At 39.2% G+C, this 20,049-nt stretch overlaps 1 protein-coding gene across 1 annotated transcript in view; it reads left to right on the forward strand.

Moving 5' to 3' along the window:
* LOC124143045 (26S proteasome non-ATPase regulatory subunit 3-like) overlaps nt 1-13,154 on the forward strand; it is a 37,826-nt gene extending 24,672 nt beyond the window's left edge. The window contains exons 10-11 of the mRNA XM_046511842.2: nt 5,578-5,628; nt 11,310-13,154. Coding sequence (XP_046367798.1) covers nt 5,578-5,628; nt 11,310-11,387 — 129 coding nt within the window. The 3' untranslated portion in view covers nt 11,388-13,154. The remainder of the gene's footprint in view (nt 1-5,577; nt 5,629-11,309) is intronic.
* Nucleotides 13,155-20,049: the final 6,895 nt, after the last annotated feature.

Below are 20,049 nucleotides of genomic sequence, written 5' to 3' on the forward strand. Positions count from 1 at the left end.
ACATCAAAGGAATATTGATCATTTGGAGAGGAAAATTTCTGTTTAGCAATTCTTTTTCCCTCAATGTGATTTCTCTCTCCTCTCCTTTTCTTCCTCCTTGAAATTCTCTCCTCTTCTTTTCTTTCTCTTTGAATTCTCTCATCTTTTCTTTTTGAAATTCCAGTTCTTTCAATTTTCGCTCACTCTTTCTTTTTCTCTTTGAAATTCCATTTCCAACTTTCACAGTTCAGAACTTTCTGATTTTTCTTCAGTTCGCAATGTCAATGCTGAATTCAAAATTTCTTCCTCAACAAAATATTTACAAGTTTTTTCATTTCACTTTTTCCCATTGAAGGCTTAGCATCAATGCTGTAACACTTACTAAAGCTAACAAATCTGACTTCTTCAAAACCCTGATTTTCTCCTGTCATGGAGACTCAACAAATCTCTCAGCTTTCAGCTCTATGTTACAGAAATATTTAGCCCTTAAATGATTTGTTTACAAATGTAGAATTTTCTGAATTGTGAAATCAGCAAATGACCACTCAGGATCAATGAATAATCAATAAGTTATATAAACACTGGGTGAGGTATAACATTACACGGGCAACACACTGGGTCAAATAAGTGACAGCAGCAATATGTAACAGGCCCTAGAAGTATTGTTCATGCACTCTCGAATGTTCACAATATTGTCATTGTTGATTGTCTTGAAAAAGGACCCGTCTCCCTGCTGGATTCCAGTATAGTGTTGGAAGCTTGCAGGACTTCGGTGTTTCCAGGTCAATATCCTATCCACATTAGACGAGAAATAAGTCAGGTGGAAAAAGGCCTCAAAACACTTTCCTGTCACTCTTAGGTAATACAGCCAGCCTTCTAGAAAATGTTCAAACCAGTTTCTTGAACAATCAAGCCTGCAATGTTCATCTACATCACAAGAGCAGATAACTCTAATTCCACTATAAAAGCATTCTGGAAAGGTCCATCCTCTGCTGTTGCCTGTGGTTCAAATCTGACCACAACAGCACTTGATATTTTTTTTCACTAGTAGTTCAGTACTAAAAATATATTTACAACATGTTCTACCACCATTAGAATGACTTACACACACTTGTCATGATATTGCAAGCAGATGCAATGGTAGTTTACCATTTACAATAAAACACGGATAGAGCGAACGAACTGTTACAAAATCCACGATTTATCTCCTATATAAACTTTATGTACACTCTCTTCAGCAAAATAACATATATCAGCGAACTGATATCTGATCCCTAACAAGCCCAAATACCACTAATTAGTGACGTGTTTAGCGAACTGAGAAATCTCATTCAGTGTCAAGTGTCACTGAGAATTGGCTGCATGCAATCAGTGGCAACTCAACACAATCAGCGGTGACGATTCAACCTTGTCAAACTTGATTTATGTTAATCTGTAATTGGACTAATCTTGTCTGTAAAACAAACATTAAACCTATGCAGTTTCACAAATGCAGTCAGCAAAACAAGGCCAGAGCAAAACCACCAACTACACATCTCCCTGTATGTAAATTGGAAATGCTAAATACATATTTGATGAACAATGTTCTGAAAATGTTATGCATTTATTGTTATTAAATGAATGTTATGAAATGATTTTATTTGAATGATATGAAGTGATCACTGCTAATGCAAGTAAATGAGGCAATTACGTGTATTGTGTTTTGTTTTATCCAAGATGGCGGATGTTTCCGAGCTGGAACATATATAACAAACTGCTTTCTCCGGTCCCTTGTAGTTCGTTATGTCCCTGTTCTACTGTACATGCCTGTCATGTGAGAAATCTCATTTTGGTCTCTTACATACAGTGTTTGAAATTGATGATGAAATCAAAGAGTCCTTGACCTGTCAGAAACCTAATGTTAAAATTTTAAGAATTAGGGGGTCACACGCAGGGTTAGAAACTAACAGTTTTCGTCCACTCGTCCACGTATAGCAAAACCCTTAAAAAGGGCAAATTTCTACTAGGCCTTATGATACCTTTACCATTGGGCAGTTTGGCAAGGACTATAGGACTAGTGCCAGTTTCTAACGCTGGGGTGTCGAGATTCAAATACCAAAGGAGAATTCTTCAAGGACCCCCATTAGTTTCAACTTTGCACATAAAGATGTAATTCACATGGTTCTTTGTAAATGCTGCACATGTTAATGGTTTGTATAAGGGTTAGAAGTAACAAAAGTCTGCTAGTCCAAGACAAGTAAACTTCAGGGAGGACATGTGGAAATAATCAAAATCCATTTCTAACCCAGTGAACTAGTTTTGTTGACAAAAATGAAATGTGAATTTACTCTCAAATCTTTTTTTCATGAATATTCATAGGAATAAATGTTAACAAAACCAGTTATTTTTTAAGGTAATCTTATCACCGTGTGAATGAAAATTCTAATGTTATTCAAACACTTAAACATTGCTTAGTGTTTGCATGTTGTCACCATAGATAATGAAATCCTCTGTCCTTAGTCCTGAAATTCCATAGTTTCATTAAGCACCCAGGAAGGTTGTTCAATTGAAACCCATTAATGTATGTAACACTTCTGTGTTGAAACATAATATTAATTAGGAAAAGTGAATTATCGTCATGATCCTGCCAAAACATAAATCTTGTTGCCTCGAGGAATGAAAGGCAGTTTATCTGTGATCTAAAGGGTAACAGGTGAAATTAATAGAGTGATAGTTTTCAATGTTAATTTGAAATTCTATGTTTGTGTTAATCAAGGTAATGTGAGACAGCTGTTTTCTGATAGTTTCATTTTCAATAAAAAACATTATACAATTATGAATATATATTTGTCAGTATCATGATGAAATAAGGGTATACTTTGGTCCTTCAGGCTTTCTGCTAGAGTATTTCAATCTAAGGACCCATTGAGTTACTTGCTTAATTAATTAGAAAATTGTCATCAATAAAAGTCTTTTCTTTGATGTATTTGTTTAGAATATACTATATATTTTTTCAAAGTCAAAATAATACATTGTTTTCTTTAAAATATATGTCCAACCAATACAGACTGCCTCCATGGTATGGCATTACTATTTCGTACCATCACACTTCAGTGTCAGTTTTAGCTGTATTAGGCTGACCACCTCCGTGGTCTTGTGGTAGAGTGTCCGCACGGAGAGCAGAACGTTCGGGGTTCAACCCCAAAAGAAGTTAAAAGATGGTACTTGTTGTTACCCTGTCTAGAGCTCAACCTTAAGGGGCTAAAACCAGGACTGGTTTGCTCAGTCAGTATACTGAGTCAGTGTCTGAGTGGGGTATTCATGTTAAACTATGGCATGGTATCTCAGTGGGCTAGCACTATAAAATCAGCATTAGTCCAGACTAGTAGAAGAGTGCGCACGCACATGTATGCACGCATGCACGCACTCACGCACGCACGCACACACACACACGTCTCTATGTAAGTATCTTGAACGCGACAATAAACCCAATTATACCTCACCTCCAACCAATACAATGTGCCTATGAGACACAGATTCATTTATCATTAAGTATAAGAACTTTGTAAAACAGTAAAAAAAAAACATTGTTTTTTTGTGTGTTGAAATTGGACTTTCTTTGAATTACCACACTGAGCAATTGATTTGAGATCACAATGTCATACTATAGGGAGGGGTCCCTGACTGATAGTCACCATGTGTCTACATTATGAAAAAAAACAAAACCTGTTAAACTTGCTATGTTGCTAGCAATGATCATGCAGTAGAATTTGCCGCACAATGCCTTGACTAAATTGTGTAATTATGTCTCCCCCAGAATGGAGGGAGACATATTGTTTTTGGCACGGTTCCCGTCGGCGTCGGCGTCGGCATTGGCGTTGGCGTCGGCGTTCCCACAGTTTCCGGACCATAACTCAGAAACCGTTTAATATTTTTTCGCGAAACTTTGTTTACACATTAACCCAGCACTGAAGTGGTGCCTTTTGCTATTTAGAGATTTTTGACATTTTTATTTTTTCTCGTTTCCATGGAGATAACTTGAACATAGGCTCTGAATGGGGGTAAGCTTTGTTTCCTGACCATAACTCAGAAACCGTTTAATATTTTTTCGCGAAACTTTGTATACACATTAACCCAGCACTGAAGTGGTGCCTTTTGCTATTTAGAGATTTTTGACATTTTTATTTTTTCTCGTTTCCATGGAGATAACTTGAACATAGGCTCTGAATGGGGGTAAGCTTTGTTTCCTGACCATAACTCAGAAACTGTTTAATATTTTTTCGCGAAACTTTGTATACACATTAACCCAGCACTGAAGTGGTGCCTTTTGCTATTACAGTTTCCATGACATCACATATGTCATTGTGTAGAAGACCTGCAGAGTCAGATACACGGGCAGTTACATCACAGAGACTTTCCTTTGTGCCATATAACATTGCTACATCATTTCTGATATGTTGGGGATATTAATATATTTGTGTCCAAACTCTATTAGTACTTTAAGTGGATTTTCTACAAATACTTCAGTAACAAGAAAACTGTGCTACTTAGATGACTACACTGTCAGGTGGGTAAATGATTGAGGGATTAGTGGTGTTGATTAGACGCTGAAGTGGTGCCCATTAGTTGTTTGAAATTTCTAGGAGTTCTATTTTTGTCTCTGTTATTTAGTAATGGAGGGTGGGAATGAAGAGATGGGGTTTAACGTGAAGTAAACGAATGAATGGGGGTTAGGGGAGTGGGGGGAGACATATGTTTTTACGAGTAAAAACACTTTCTAGTTATCACATTGTTTTGTGTGCAGCATTAAAAATTCTCTGTGTTTGAATGCCAATGGCAGAGTTCAAATTGTAAAGGAACAATTTAAGTAAGTTCCCGGTGCCTAAAGGGCACACCTAAAAATCATAATTTTTCCAGAAAATGCCTTGTGGTGATGAATATTATTCAAAGCCAGTGACAAATATTCTCTATCATAAGTTAACTGCAAACATTTCAGTTGAAAATATACAAATGCTTAGTTCCTGAATGTATAGTAAAACAAACTGGAAATTCAGATATTATATTGGATGTTATGAATCTTTATGAACAGGAAGGGCACAAACTTCAAGATTTAACCTGCTTTTAACTTGGTTGTTGTTTTTTTACCTTGTTTTTAATTTGCCACATTGGGTAGTGCTTGGAATAATTTTGAACACTGCATTCATGAATTTACACTGAAATTTACTGTAAAATAATTGTTTTAAAGCTTGTGCAAGCTTATTTAATCCCCATTCAGCTCAATCACTCAGTCCTACTTTGTTTCACTGATTTAAAACGAGCAAATTCGTCTAATACACTGCAATTTGCAAGACATCCTTAGGCTTAGCAAGACTTGTTGTTCATGGGTTTGAATCCAAGATTCTCAGTGATTATCGTCTTCGGTTTGTCTGCGCCTTTGCCACTTGATACCGAGAGACAATTTCGGCCTACTCTGAGGTTAGTTTTGGCTGACCATGACAAACTCTGCATTGTCTTTGATCCTGATTTGCTCCAAGGTCTACTTTTCAGAAAACTGTAGATCCGTGTTTATCATTTTCCTAAAATTTGCAAGTCATTCATATTATTTTATTTTTTTTGCAGGCGATGAGATTCCCACCCAAGTCGTACAACAAAGATCTGGAATCTGCAGAGGTGAGTTGACAATGATTCTTTTCTACTCACACTCTGTCTGCTGCAGATCCTGCTGCAGTGTTTCAGTTCTTGGGCATCTCAGATGTCTCACATATTTATCAGCAATTATGCATGACATTATGTGGAAGTCTGTTCTTGATATTAAAAGTTAAGTTCAATCTTTAAGAAAGTTTAACACACATTAATAAAATAACATCAGTTGCAGTGTTAATGAAGTATCATCAGTTTCCCTTCATTTTCATTTTTTGATACATCTCAAACCTTGTAGAAAACCAGAGCACTATCATGATACTGAGGTTTTCTGATTTGTCTTATATCCTTGCCAGGACCATGGTGTCAACACAGTTGGTTGTTTTATGCTGCACTCAGCACTATTCCTGCTATATGACATCTGTCCAGTGACCAAACAATCCAGTGATTGACATCATGATGCTCCAGTTATCATGTGCCCTGATACTCCAGTAATCATGTGCCTTGATGCTTCATTAAACATGTGCCCTGGTGCTCCAGTAAACATGTGCCCTGATACTCCAGTAATCATGTACCCTGATGCTCCAGTAATCATGTGCCTTGATGCTTCAGTAAACATGTGCCTTGGTGCTCCAGTAAACATGTGCCCTGATGCTCTTGTAATAATGTGCCCTAATGCTCCAGTAATCATGTGCCTTGATGCTCCAGTAATCATATGCCCTGATGCTTCAGTAAGCATGTTCCCTGATGCTCCAGTAATTATATCCCTGAGGATCCAGTAATCTTGTGCCCTGACGATCCAGTATTCATATGCCCCGATTCTCTAGTAATTATGTGCCCTTATGCTCCAGTAATCATATCCCTGACGATCCAGTAATCATGTGCCCTGAGGACCCAGTATTCATATGCCCTGACGCTCCGGTAATTATGTGCCCTGACGCTCCGGTAATCCTGTGTCCTGACAATCCAGTAATAATGTGCCCTGACGGTTCGGTAATCATGTACCCTGACGCTCCAGTAATCATGTGCCCTGATGCTCCAGTAATCATGTGCCGTGGTGCTCGAGTAATCACATGCCCTGATGCTCCAGTAAACATGTGCCCTGGTGCTCCAGTAATCACATGCCCTGACGCTCCAGTAATCATGTGCCCTGACGCTCCAGTAATCATGTGCCCTGTTGCTCCTGGAATAATGTGCCTTGATGCTTCAGTAAACATGTGCCCTGGTGCTCGAGTAATCACATGCCCTGATGCTCCAGTAATCTTGTGCCCTGATGCTTCAGAAGGCATGTGCCCTGTTGCTCCATTAAACATGTGCCCTGACGCTTCGGTAAGCATGTCCCCTGACGCTTCAGTAAACATGTGCCCTGACGCTTCGGTAAGCATGTGCCCTGACGCTTCAGTAAGCATGTGCCCTGACGCTCCGGGAAACGTGCCCTGATGTTCTAGTAATCATGTGCCCTGCAGCGATTAAAACTAACATTTTTAGTCCACTAGTCCTTATAATGATAACAAATGGCAAAACCCGTAAAAAATGGCAAATTTCGACTAGACCTTATGATATCTTGACTATTGGCCATTTTGGCATGGACTACAGGACAAGTGCCAATTTCTACTGCTGCCCTGATGCTCAGTAAGCATGTACCCTGTTGCTCCAGTAAACATGTGCCCTGATGCTCCAGTAAGCATGTGCCCTGATGCTCCAGTAAACATGTGCCCTGTTGCTCCAGTAAGCATGTGCCCTGATGCTCCAGTAAACATGTGCCCTGATGCTCCAGTTAACATGTGCCCTGTTGCTCCAGCAAACATGTGCCCTGTTGCTCCAGTAAGCATGTGCCCTGATGCTCCAGTAAACATGTGCCCTGATGCTCCAGTTAACATGTGCCCTGATGCTCCAGTAAACATGTGCCCTGATGCTCCAGTTACCATGTGCCCTGATGCTCCAGTTAACATGCGCCCTGATGCTCCAGTTAACATGTGCCCTGTTGCTCCAGCAAACATGTGCCCTGTTGCTCCAGTAAACATGTGCCCTGATGCTCCAGTTAGCATGTGCCCTGATGCTCCAGTAAACATGTGCCCTGATGCTCCAGTTAACATGTGCCCTGATGCTCCAGTAAACATGTGCCCTGATGCTTCATTAAACATGTGCCCTGGTGCTCCAGTTAACATGTGCCCTGATGCTCCAGCAAACATGTGCCCTGTTGCTCCAGCAAACATGTGCCCTGTTGCTCCAGCAAACATGTGCCCTGTTGCTCCAGTAAACATGTGCCCTGATGCTCCAGTAAACATGTGCCCTGATGCTCCAGTAAACATGTGCCCTGATGCTCCAGTGATCATGTGCCCTGTTGCTCCAGTAAGCATGTGCCCTGATTCTCCAGTAAACATGTGCCCTGTTGCTCCAGTAAACATGTGCCCTGATGCTCCAGTTAACATGTGCCCTGATGCTCCAGAATCATGTGCCCTGATGCTCCAGAATCATGTGCCCCCGTGCTCCAGTAAGCACATGCCCTGATGCTCCAGTAGTCAAGTGCTCTGAATTTCCAGTGATCATGTGCCCTGATGCTCAGTAAGCATGTGCCCTGATTCTCCAGTAATCATGTGCCCTGATGCTCCAGTAATCATGTGCCCTGATGCTCCAATATTCTTGTGCCCTGATTTACATATCAACAATCAGCTGTCTTGTCATTTCTATTGAAGGGAAATACATTCTTGTTCCAATATTGTAACTGATAACAACCCACTTCATATCAAATGTGAATGATTTTTGCTCAAGCTGTTATTAATGTGCCATTCGATTTCACTCATGAAATATTAAAGAAGAAACGGTAATTACAAGATCATTTTCAATTCAGATTAAGATGTTCCACCATATCACAGCTTTATTGTGAAGAAATAAAGAAGGTACTTCGGTACCAATAACACCATTTGTACACTGTGTTATGATCTTGAACCTAGCAATGAAAACTGATTGTGTCGTGGTTGCCTTTCTTTGGTAGCGGAAGGAATGTGGTACCATTTCAGGAAAGCTCATCTCCCCTCGATGTTGTAGACAATCATTTCCAGAGAGACAATTTGTCTTCATTACATTGGTAGTTGTGCTATGAGAAAGATTAGGTTTCAAATGTGTTTTTATGATAATGAGGCTGTATTCCTTTCATTTGAATAACACTTGATGTCATTGTCATTCGTTGACACTCACTGTAGCCTTCAGATGTCAGAGTGCGTTCACTAAAAATAATCCTGTAGAGCCAAATATTTTGAAAGAAAATGTTCAAATTGAGGTGACACTTTTCTTCTTTGTTTTAATGTGGATCAACTGGCTGGTCAAAAGTCATTATAATAAAAAATATGATAAAGATAGCTATAAAATTGTTTAAATTTCCCGATGAATATTTAAAACTAAATTTTAAGGGGTCCTTTTCATAAACGTAAAGTTACAGGTTTATGGAGTACCTCAATTCAAATACTATAGGAGGAAACCTCAAGCACACACACACACACACACACACACACACACACACACACACCCCTGGCTATATATCACATATGATGGGCCGTGTTGTGTGGCACAGGTATCACATATGATGGGCCGTGTTGTGTGGCACAGGTATCACATATGATGGGCCGTGTTGTGTGGCACAGGTATCACATATGATGGGCCATGTTGTGTGGCACAGGTATCACATATGATCGAGTCATGTTGTTGCAAAAGATAAAAAGACTGAATACATTTGTTTTCATTAAAGCTAGCTTTTTTCTATCTTCAACCATACTATGCCCTACTATGCAATTGCATACAAGAATAGCAGATCGGTGTTCAAATGAAGCTGGAATGTCAAGGGATTAAGGCCCCCCCCCCTATATTTTGAACACTGATAAAGATTTGTTTTTCTTGTTAAACCCCAGTTATCCATTTTCCCACATAGACACAGGTGGTAGTTTTTATACCAAGAGCTCTTGTTTTGAAGCCAAAAAAATCAGAAAGACTAATAACAAATTTACTTTTCAAACTCCAAGTTGATTGAGATACCTTGTAGTCAGCTAAGCCAAATAGGCTATGACCAAAGCAAATGGTGTGAGTACACTCAACTGTTTGTATCGGGCTACATGGTGTGTGCTGCCCTGCTAGTGTAAGAAGCCTGTGCCCACATCCCGCCTCCTTCTCCCGTCCCTGCCCCGGACACCTCTTGCTAGCCGCCGGGCCCAAATACATAGGCCTGGCGGATGATAGACTGCCTTTCTCAGGGACTAAGATTGTCAGAAAACCTGAATTAGAGTCTATAGAATTGCTGAGGTATTTACATCAGGCTGTTTAGATTAGACCTAGTAACTAATTAAAACCAAGGGACCATGTTAATCAATAATATCATAGAAGCAATTGTTTCACATTTTCAAGTTCTTTGCTGAAATCACAGCTGTGGAGCTGAACTCAGTCATGCTATGATTGTCTTTCATAGAATGGAAGTTTCTAAAATTATAATATTTGTTGAACCTTTGCACGGACAAAATCCTAATGCTAAGCTTCAAGTATTTTCATTTTGTCCCAAAGCCAAATATACTATGGTTTTGGTATTGATATTGACGATGTATTTTGGACACTTAAAGATGACCGGTGGGCACTCCCAAAAAGTTTGGATGAAATCTATCACCCTCATTTTGTCTCCTAATTAGCAGTAGTCTTCACAAGGTATATCTTCTGGCAGTAACTGTAATGATTGCCCAAATTATAGAGACAATGTCTTGGTATCACACACACGGTATTTGCTGATACATGTATGCCTTGTTCTAGACTGGCAATAACACTTAAACCATGGATCATTCTCCCTTAATTGACCTTCATTATTTAATGAGGGGTAGCCTAGTGGTTAAAAGCGTTTGCTTGTCACGCAGAAGACCCAGGTTCGATCCCTGACATGGGTACAATGTGTGAAGCCCATTTCTGGTGTCCCCTACCATGATATTGCTGGAATAATGCTAAAAGCAGTATAAAACCATACTCACTCACTAGACTGTCAAAAGGGCAAATGTTTCCTATTCTTCATTTATTTAATAAATGCTAATACTAGAAAAAATATTATTTGATACAGATAAAAATGTATTCCATCATGTATTGTTTCAGCAAATATCTTTTTTCTCTGTAAGACTGTTTTGAATATTTGCATATTGTATGTATGTTCAAGAAAGAAATCAGTTAATGTAATGCAATTTTTTCACCATCAGACTTGACATAGGATAGTGTTTCAAAAAAGAGTGTTTGAACTTGAGGATGAAAGTGAAAGGGTTGTCATATCCCTCCTGTGAAAAATGAGATATTAATGGGTTCCCTTGATTCAAATAGAGCAACAAACATCAAAGACCCTAAGACCCATCAACCACATAAGCAAGACCTCCGGATAAGAGATCATTCAAACCACATTCAAATCAAATATTATACTCTGATAACATGCCACTCTCTGTAGAGATCTGAGGACTCTACCACCCCACCCACCCACCCATAGGTGTCACATCAGATGAACTTCCTTCTCATTATATTGAGATTGTGTCAGAGTCAAAGCTCAAAGAATGCTTGTAACCATGGTGAATTGTTATTTTGATTTTCCCACTCAAAAAGGTATTTTTGCCCAAAAAAGCAAATTGAAGGAGCTATGGATGGGTTCAGTCTCTACATCTTGGTTGAAATCCTAAGATCAATTGCTGTTGGTTTTTTTGCAGGATCGTAGAGAGCGGGAACAGCAGGAGCTGGAGAGTGCTAAGGAGATAGCTGATGAAGACTTTGATGGATTTCCTTGAAGGCATAGGAGCCATGGGAAGAAAATGTGTATATTCTCTTATGAAGCAGGTGTATAAATTGTCCAAAGGTGTTCAACCTTTGCATGTTTTTGGTGACTAGTTGCAAGTGTTTAACACTGCCACAAAGCATGAAGTTGTCTACATCAGCATCATATGGCTACTTGCTCACAAAGCTGTCATAACATTATGTTCTCACAATCCATAGTATCTAAAACCTTTTGATCATTATTCAGTTGGGCCTCCAGAATTCCACACTATCTGCTACCCAAACTATATATATAAGGACCATGAATGACTCTTAAGTTGAGAGACACATTATTAGAAAAATGTATTTCCCAAGCCGGATGAGTCTTTATTAATGATCCAGTTTGGAAGAATGCTTTGTCTGTAAATACTATCTTGACTTGAATGTAACATTGTGACTGTTTTGTGAAGCAGCCATCTAGGTCTGGTTTAGTTCGTATATGTTGCCTGGAATTCATGGACGTGTCTATTTAGTCTAAACATGAGACACTTCTTCTCACTTCAACACAGTGGCATTTCTCATTGTTTATACCATCCTTATAGATGTTGCCTGTATTCAATGTATCTAAAAGAATGTTCCATCATTTACTGGAGAGCATTATTGTTTACTTTGTTTGAAAAAATATACTTTGAATAAACACTGGAATCAAGAAAAATCAAATTTAGATTGAGGTTGCAAAATATAAATTTTTGTCCAAGAAGAACAACTGTGTAAATAATATTACTCTGGAAACAGGATTTGCCTTTCTGATGCAGCAGGCGGTTTCTTTTAGCATTTTGAAAATGATTTTGAAGTTGTTTTTTAGTGTATCTATGATTGCTTATCTGCATCACATCTAAAAACAATTTTGGGGTGAAAATACCACATTCACTTTCTGCATACAGTTAACTGTCTTACATCTGACAATCTGATTTTGAAAACTCAGAAGCTTAAATGCTATTTTTTTTCTCAGATTATAAAAAATGCAGTCTACAGGAAACATTTCTTGTAGTTTAACCAGTACAGTTCATAAGCTCTTAAGAAAATGTGCATGATAAGCCTGATTTGACAGCTCTTGGAATTGTATGAGAAACATGTGGTTCTAACTGGCATTATTCCAATAGAATCCTTTAAGATTTACAGTTGATGCATAAATGGGAGGTATTTCACATTTACGCTAATTGTAAAGATATTTTCTACCATAAGAACCGTGTATGTACTTTTTGAATTCTATACTGAACTCCCACTGAAGAAAATGGGAAGGTATCTTGTTTCTCTGAATTTCTTTTAAGACACCCCAACGTAAGGCAGCCAAATAGATAAAACCTTTGCCATTGTGAATAATCCAAACGGAAGAGGATAAAATACTTCGGTTTCTCAGGTAACAAGATGTTACAAAGATTATTTTTGGCTTGTAACACTTCAGATTGGGAATGGTTTTCAGTGTAATATCAAATACTTTCTTCCCAGATGATGTTTGAACTTACCAGCATGTTGACATGAACCAGTGCTGAATTTATTTCTGCCACCATACACATAATGGTGCTTGATGCCCTAAACAGTGAATCTTGGAAAAACTGTTCATCATTAACAGGAATAACTAAAGGACTTCTGTTACAGGGAATATAGTTGTGTTATTCTTTTCCATCAAGTGCTATGAATTATGTTTAATTATGGCGTGAATCGTTCAAAAAATGTTAATATTTCTTGTATTATATGTGAGACTTGCAGGTGTATGAACAATAAAGTTAAGTTGACTTGTACAGGTGTATTGTTTGTTCTATATCCAAGGGGTGTCATGATGACCGCGAGGGGCGGTCGGGTAGCCTAGTGGTTAAAGCGTTTGCTCGTCGCGCCGAAGACCCAGGTTCGATTCCCCACATGGGTACAATGTGTGAAGCCCATTTCTGGTGTCCCCCGCCGTGATATTGCTGGAATATTGCTAAAAGCGGCGTAAAACCATACTCACTCACTCACTCACTCATGATGACCGCTGTATTGTGACTTTACACGTAATATGATGCACAATACTGTTGCTCATTTATCACTTCCAAATTCTAATTCTATATTGATTTTCAAAAAGTAGTATACTACTCAAAAGATGTTATGAACACCCAATTATTTCATATTACCAAAGTTAATGTGTCATGATATGACAGATTAACTAAAGTGAAATAAAATAATTAGGGTGTTCTTTTACTTCTTTTGACTAGTAACCCAGCATGGCAATAACTCTGGCTAGCATTGCTTTTCTTACTGCCTGTCTCAAAATAAAATGCTACATCTGATTGCATAATCCTTTTAGAATGGGGGCGGTCGGGTAGCCTAGTGGTTTAAGCGTTCGCTCGTCACGCCGAAGACCCCCTTTCGATTCCCGACATGGGTACAATGTGTGAAGCCCATTTCTGGTGTCCCCCGCCGTGATATTGCTGGAATATTGCTAAAAGCGGCATAAAAGCATACTCACTCACTCACTCACTCACTTTTAGAATGAGTCCAGGTTAACTAGTTGTGCAGAATAAACACAAACTGGTTGACAAGAACCACTTCTTGTAAGCTTGGAACATCATACAAAAACAATGCAAATGAAGTATTGCTATAGTTAATGTGTCGTGAGTCGAATGTATGAATACATGAAGTATCGACATCATAAAGCCCATATGTCCAGATGTCATCCAGGTGAAGAATAAGCAACCTTGTGGGGACGGGTTGGTGTCGCACTCCAGCACTGGGCTGGGTCGAGGTGACTTACTTTGTTGCTTGTTGCCCAACAACTTGGGTTTGCACGATACCAATCACTTGTTTGGCACTTATTTATTTTGAGGCTGAATGGATAAAATATTGCGATGTGGAACAATTAACATAAAGACTAACCAGTTTATGTTCAGCATAGACCTTGGATTTTACATTGATCCTGAATAGATGTCACATCTCCAGCTAATCTAAATTCTTTATATTTTTGTAATTATCCGTCATGACATGAAACCCTTTGGGGATAGGGGCTTCATGACTGTCACATATCTTGTCTGTAATTTTGTGATAAGTTCAGTTAAACTTAATATTCAGCTTAATTAGAACATGGCCTACTCGAGGGGCGGTTATTTCATTACTTTTATAAAAGGACCCCTAGGGCTTGGTCATGTGAAAAAGATGTCCTCTTAAGGTTATTCTCCATGCTGACAACCTAACTTGTTTTGTGTTCGACAAGAAATCAAGGACAATCCCCAACCTTAGGCTCAAGTTTTTTTTAATTTAGCAACATTATATTTTTCACTTTTTGTAATCTTCCCCTATGTTCTAGTTACCTAATTCAGACAACTTCTACCAGTAGTCAAGGATAGATCATATACATTACAGTCATCATGTAGTGGAGATTGTAGAGATCTAGATATTAAATTGTATATAATAGTTTGATCAAATTACCTTCTGACTTGATAGTTTTTTTATCAAAAATTCTAAAGCTAGGTGAATTCTGAGCACTGAGTGTATTAGATTTTACAGCACTCTCAGCTCTTTCCAATATTTCCAATACTCAGGAATCAAGTCTATACCAGGCAAGCCAGTCGTTTTGCATGGACAACAATCCCCTCTGCAGGGTAACTCACAATCAACCTGGTCCAGCATTGTGACCACCCAATATTCATTTGTTGGCTACAAGGACGGGGAATGGGGGCATAATCTCACTAAATCACTGCGCTCAGAAAAGTAACAACTATCAATGAGGGCTGTATCAGCAGGATAATGTTATCAGTAAAAAGGGAGAGGACTTTCATACGAGCTTATTTATCAACCAAAATGGATTGAACTTTGAATACACAGATATTTAGGATGTAATGAGTACAGACAAGTGATTAGTGGGTAGAATACTTTCAGGATTGGTTTGTTTGTTGTTTAACGCCACATTCAGCAATATTCCAGCTATATGATGGCGGTCTGTAAATAATCAGACAATCCAGTGATAGACATGAACATCAATCTATGCAATTGAGATACGATGACATGCATCAACCAAGTGACCCCCTGATCCTGTTAGTCACATACAACAAGCATACTTTCAAGCCAGCTTGGACCGCCTCTGTGGTCTTGTCGATAGTGTCTGCCCCGAAAGTGTAAGGTCAGTGGTTCAATCCCCATCTGGGTCATTCTATCATTAACTGGAGAGCATTATTGTGTTTGAAAAAATATACAATGAATATACACTGGATTCTAGAAAAATCAAATTTAAATTGTGTTGCAAAATATGAATATGTCCAAGAACAACTGTGTTAATAATATCACTCTAGAAAGGAATTGCCTTTCTGACACAGCAGAAGGTTTCTTTTCTTTCATTCGAAAAGACGTTAAAAGGTGAGAATAAAAAACAAAGACCAGTCTTCCAAGTTGTATACTATATCCATGTTAAACTGCAGCATGGTCTCTCTCTCTCTCTCTCTCTCTCTCTCTTTCTCTCTCTCTCTCTCTCTCTCTCAGTTTTCACAAGTACTGTCCCTCTGAAAAAATTCAGCATCCTACCCCTTTGGTACTGTCAGATGCAGTTGCTCCAGTGAACTTCAGCTTTGGGGCAATTTTCAGAAATTTGCGTTGGTCAGTGAGTGTGTTATTGTTGTCTACACAGCAATATTCTGTTCATATCACAATGGCATGTAATAAACAGTTCACTGGACCTCACAAACCAGTGATTGAAATCATGAGCAACAGAGTAAACACATGCAATTTGAAGACTCACAGCCTGACCTCCTGATCCCCATTTTTGTCAGCTATATCCACAAGCAGGAGTTACTGACGACCTATTCACACTGGGAAATCTCATGGACAGTAAAGACAGTGTGTCTAATGATAACGTCCTATTTATAAAAAAATGTATTGAAAGAAACAAGCTGCTTCTGTGGATCTTGGAGTTAAAGAGTTACTTCCCTCCATATATTGATCCACTGGTATTTTTTATGTTACAGAATTAGTTACAGGACAAATTACTGTTCTTAACGTTTTGGTACTGTTCCACATTTTGTAAAATGGGAAAAAACAAAGAAAAACTGAAACATGAATATTTATGACCTCTGTATTTACAGGCCTCTGTCTGTTGCCAAAGGCATTCTTGTGATTTTTAACTTTCACATGTGCTGATAAGATAACATTAATGTTTCCCTGGGTAATCTTTCATAAATATGTATGAAATATGCACCACCTTTACTATGGCTAATCAGAATGAAGTGTTCTGCTGTACTGCAGAATGTCAAATTATCTTTGTTGATTGTAATTAGACTCTGAAGAACCAAATACAATGTCCTGGTAGAGTATATGATCTTGTAGAATGGTATGTTTAAGAGGAGACCTGCCTTAATTTCAAATCCTGACATCAACTTCAAGCCTGTATTTTCAATGACCTAAAAAAAAGGAATATTAGGAAAGCTAAGAAAATCTTTTCTATACAAATAGCCTGGGAAAATCATTTTAGAACTTGACTTAAAGTACAGTTGGCTGAGGAAAAATCAATAATCAGTTGTTTTTTGTTGGGTTTTTTGTTGAATTAAAAAACTCAAATTTAAATTACTTACTGGAGATTCCGTACTTTCTGTATTTGTGTGAAGTGAAATTTTGCCAGAGGGAAGTTCATTGCCTCAGTTGTCTCCCTTTGGTCACTGCATGTACTGTCATGTCCTGGTTGATGGCAATTGTTTTCTAATTTCTCAGGGTAAGGTTTGTAAAAATTCCTATTCCGTATTTATCGTTTCAATAAATGACAGAAGGGATTACCTGTTCAGTTTAATGTAACTGATCCAGATTGATTAACTCAATATTTTACACTGTATAAAATCGACTCCAATCTGAACTGTGATTCTAACCTTAATGAAAATAGTTCCTATAAAGTACATCCTTACGTAATCATACTGAGTACAGTTGAACTTTTTTTTAACCTTGACCATCATCAGCTTTAATGTGATTGGAGTTTGATATGAAATGATTTCAACATATCTGCAATCAATTCGTGATTTCAAGCTGAAAAAAATAACACTCGAGGAAGTACGTTCATTTCAATTATTGAAAGGACTGCGAATCTAGTACTTATGTATTTACAAGCATAAAACCACTCCAGGATTTAATATTGTTTCATGAAGGGACTGACGAAACTTCTGGACACAGTTGCCCACATTTCAAGCTCCTCGCAGCGAGGTGTCACGCGCTGGGAAGGAGCTTGCCCATATTTACGTAAAGGGAGACTACTCTCAGGTCAACTGGTAACCTCATGATTTATACTACTCAAAAGACGTTAGAGAAACCCTATGTCTTCATATGACTGTTGTTCATCTGTCAATTACTTTGGGTGTTCTGTAACGTTTGTGTAGTATATATATATATATATATATATATATATATATATATATATATATATATCAAAAGCATGTTGCTGCTTACCCATGTATATAAGTGGAGTTATTGTGCCAGATTGCATGGATCCTTGTCCTATTGTTGTCTAGACTGGAGTTTTTGCAGGTTGATGTGACATAACAGGAGTATTGTTGAGCTGCGTTATTCAGAATCTACAGCTGTAAACCCCATGGGGATTCGGGCTGAGAATAGGTCCCCAACAAACTTTGCTGGTCGCTAGAGGCGACACAGTGAACAGTTGGCCAGACTCAGGCGCTTGGTACATTGCGTCTCATCGTGGGCCATTGATCACACTATCGATCACGGATTGTCTAGTCCAGATTTGATCATTCCCAAGTCGCTGTTATAGCTGGAATATTGCCGATTGCAGGTTAAACGATAAACCGTTTCTGTAGTGGAACAAAGATAATTTAGGGCGTACAGTTCACATGACAAAAGTTGGGGGCCAGGAGGAGACCATTTAAACTGCGAAATGTCCTGAGGTGCTTTGTCATGCTATTTATAGAACGATAGCCCCACAGTCCGGCAGTTCACCTGGAATGTATTTTTAACAATTAAGTAAGAAATGTGTAGCGTCTACCAGTATTAAGAACAATTTAATGAATGTTCAATATGATGTGGAGGACAGCATTATATAAAGTAAGCAGTGAAATCAACACAAAGACAACAGCTTATGCCCTGAACAATGTATGCAAGGTGTTGAGATTTTCATATCACCATTACTTCTAGGCAGGTAACTGCAATTACAAGCTACAGTTGTGCATTTGCTGCGGATCAAGTTTTGATGATATTCAACAAATCACCAAACAAAAAAAGACTGACATATCCTGCCATTGGGCACCATTTGCTACTGGGGATTGCATCAGTTGAATGCGCACGCACGCACGCACGCACGCACGCACGCACGCACGCACACACACTTCGAGTAGTATACGTGAACCAACCTGCTGTGGCGGCCATATTGAACGAAACATTTATGTTAGGACGTCTTTTACAATCCAAGTATACTCAGAGTTGGGAAAGTGCATTCTCCATCCGTCCAGGGTATTCAGAGAAGGATATTTAAATTTATAGATGCCCCGTTGTGATAACTGATTAACTGAAAATAGACACAAATAAAAGACATTGAAAAGATTGTTGTGGGTTCGTCTGGGACAGCTCATCCATACACACCCGTCGCGGCACAAGTTGCACGTGTTTTTTCTGTGAGTTTCTAGCACGGTATATGTTGACGACGACCTACAACGTTGTGAGGCGAAGGAAGGAGGGGTTAACGCTGTCTATGCCAACCCGGTAGGTAGCAACTGCCATTTTCTCGCTGGACAGTTACAATTGAGATTTCACCAGAGACCATGGAGCATGAATAAGGCAGGATTTTAGCTCTTTTAGTTACTATTTTGAACTAATTCTAACTTCGAACTGGCCTATGATTGTGGGCTCGAATCCCGGTTCGCCCCAATTATGTTTCTAGGTTTGTCAGCACCATACCCGTGCTCGTGGGTTTCACCGAAGTGGTAAACGTCTGAGACCTGCATCACTTCGAGCTTTCCTCCCACATTAAGCTGACACGCCGTGATATGTCTGGAATACTGTTAAAAGCGGCGTTAAACCCAACTCACTCACTCACTCACCCACTCACCCACTCACCCACTCACAACGTCCTCGGCCGACTGCAAACAGGAGAATCATCTTCAGCTTAAACCAGGAATTTACACGAAGCACAAGCACCATTACAAGACCCCGTGGAACCGTTATCAGACACACGGGACCTTCCCAGATCCGGTCGACCACGTATCACTGCTAGAGCACAGGACAGAGTCATACGGCTACATCACTTACGTGAAAGAACCACCACGGCCACCTCTACAACTACGGCAATACCAGTATTGCATAGGATATCAGCCCAGGGAATGAGGAACTGTTTACTCGCTGAAGGTATTCGCGCTGGACGACCAGTTCGAGGTTTCATTTTAACGGAACTGCATCATCGGCTGCGACGTCAATAGGGGAAGATGAAAGAGGATGGCACACAACTGCGATGGAGTTGGTTTAGTGACGAGTCACGTTTTGTGCTTCGCCGTGCGGATGGTAGACGTCGTTTTTACACGCGTCGCGGGCAACATTATGCACGAAACTGCATACAGGAAGTGGACATATTTGGTGGTGGTAGTGTGATGATGTGGACAGCCATCTCCTACACTGGTAGAACAGACTTGGTGCAAGTTCAGGGGAATTTAACGACACAACGTTACACGGATAAGATTCTTCGGC

Source organism: Haliotis rufescens, unplaced genomic scaffold (assembly GCF_023055435.1).
Source record: "Haliotis rufescens isolate VD_foot unplaced genomic scaffold, xgHalRufe1.0.p SCAF_4, whole genome shotgun sequence".
In the NCBI taxonomy this organism is placed as follows: Eukaryota; Metazoa; Mollusca; class Gastropoda; order Lepetellida; family Haliotidae; genus Haliotis; species Haliotis rufescens.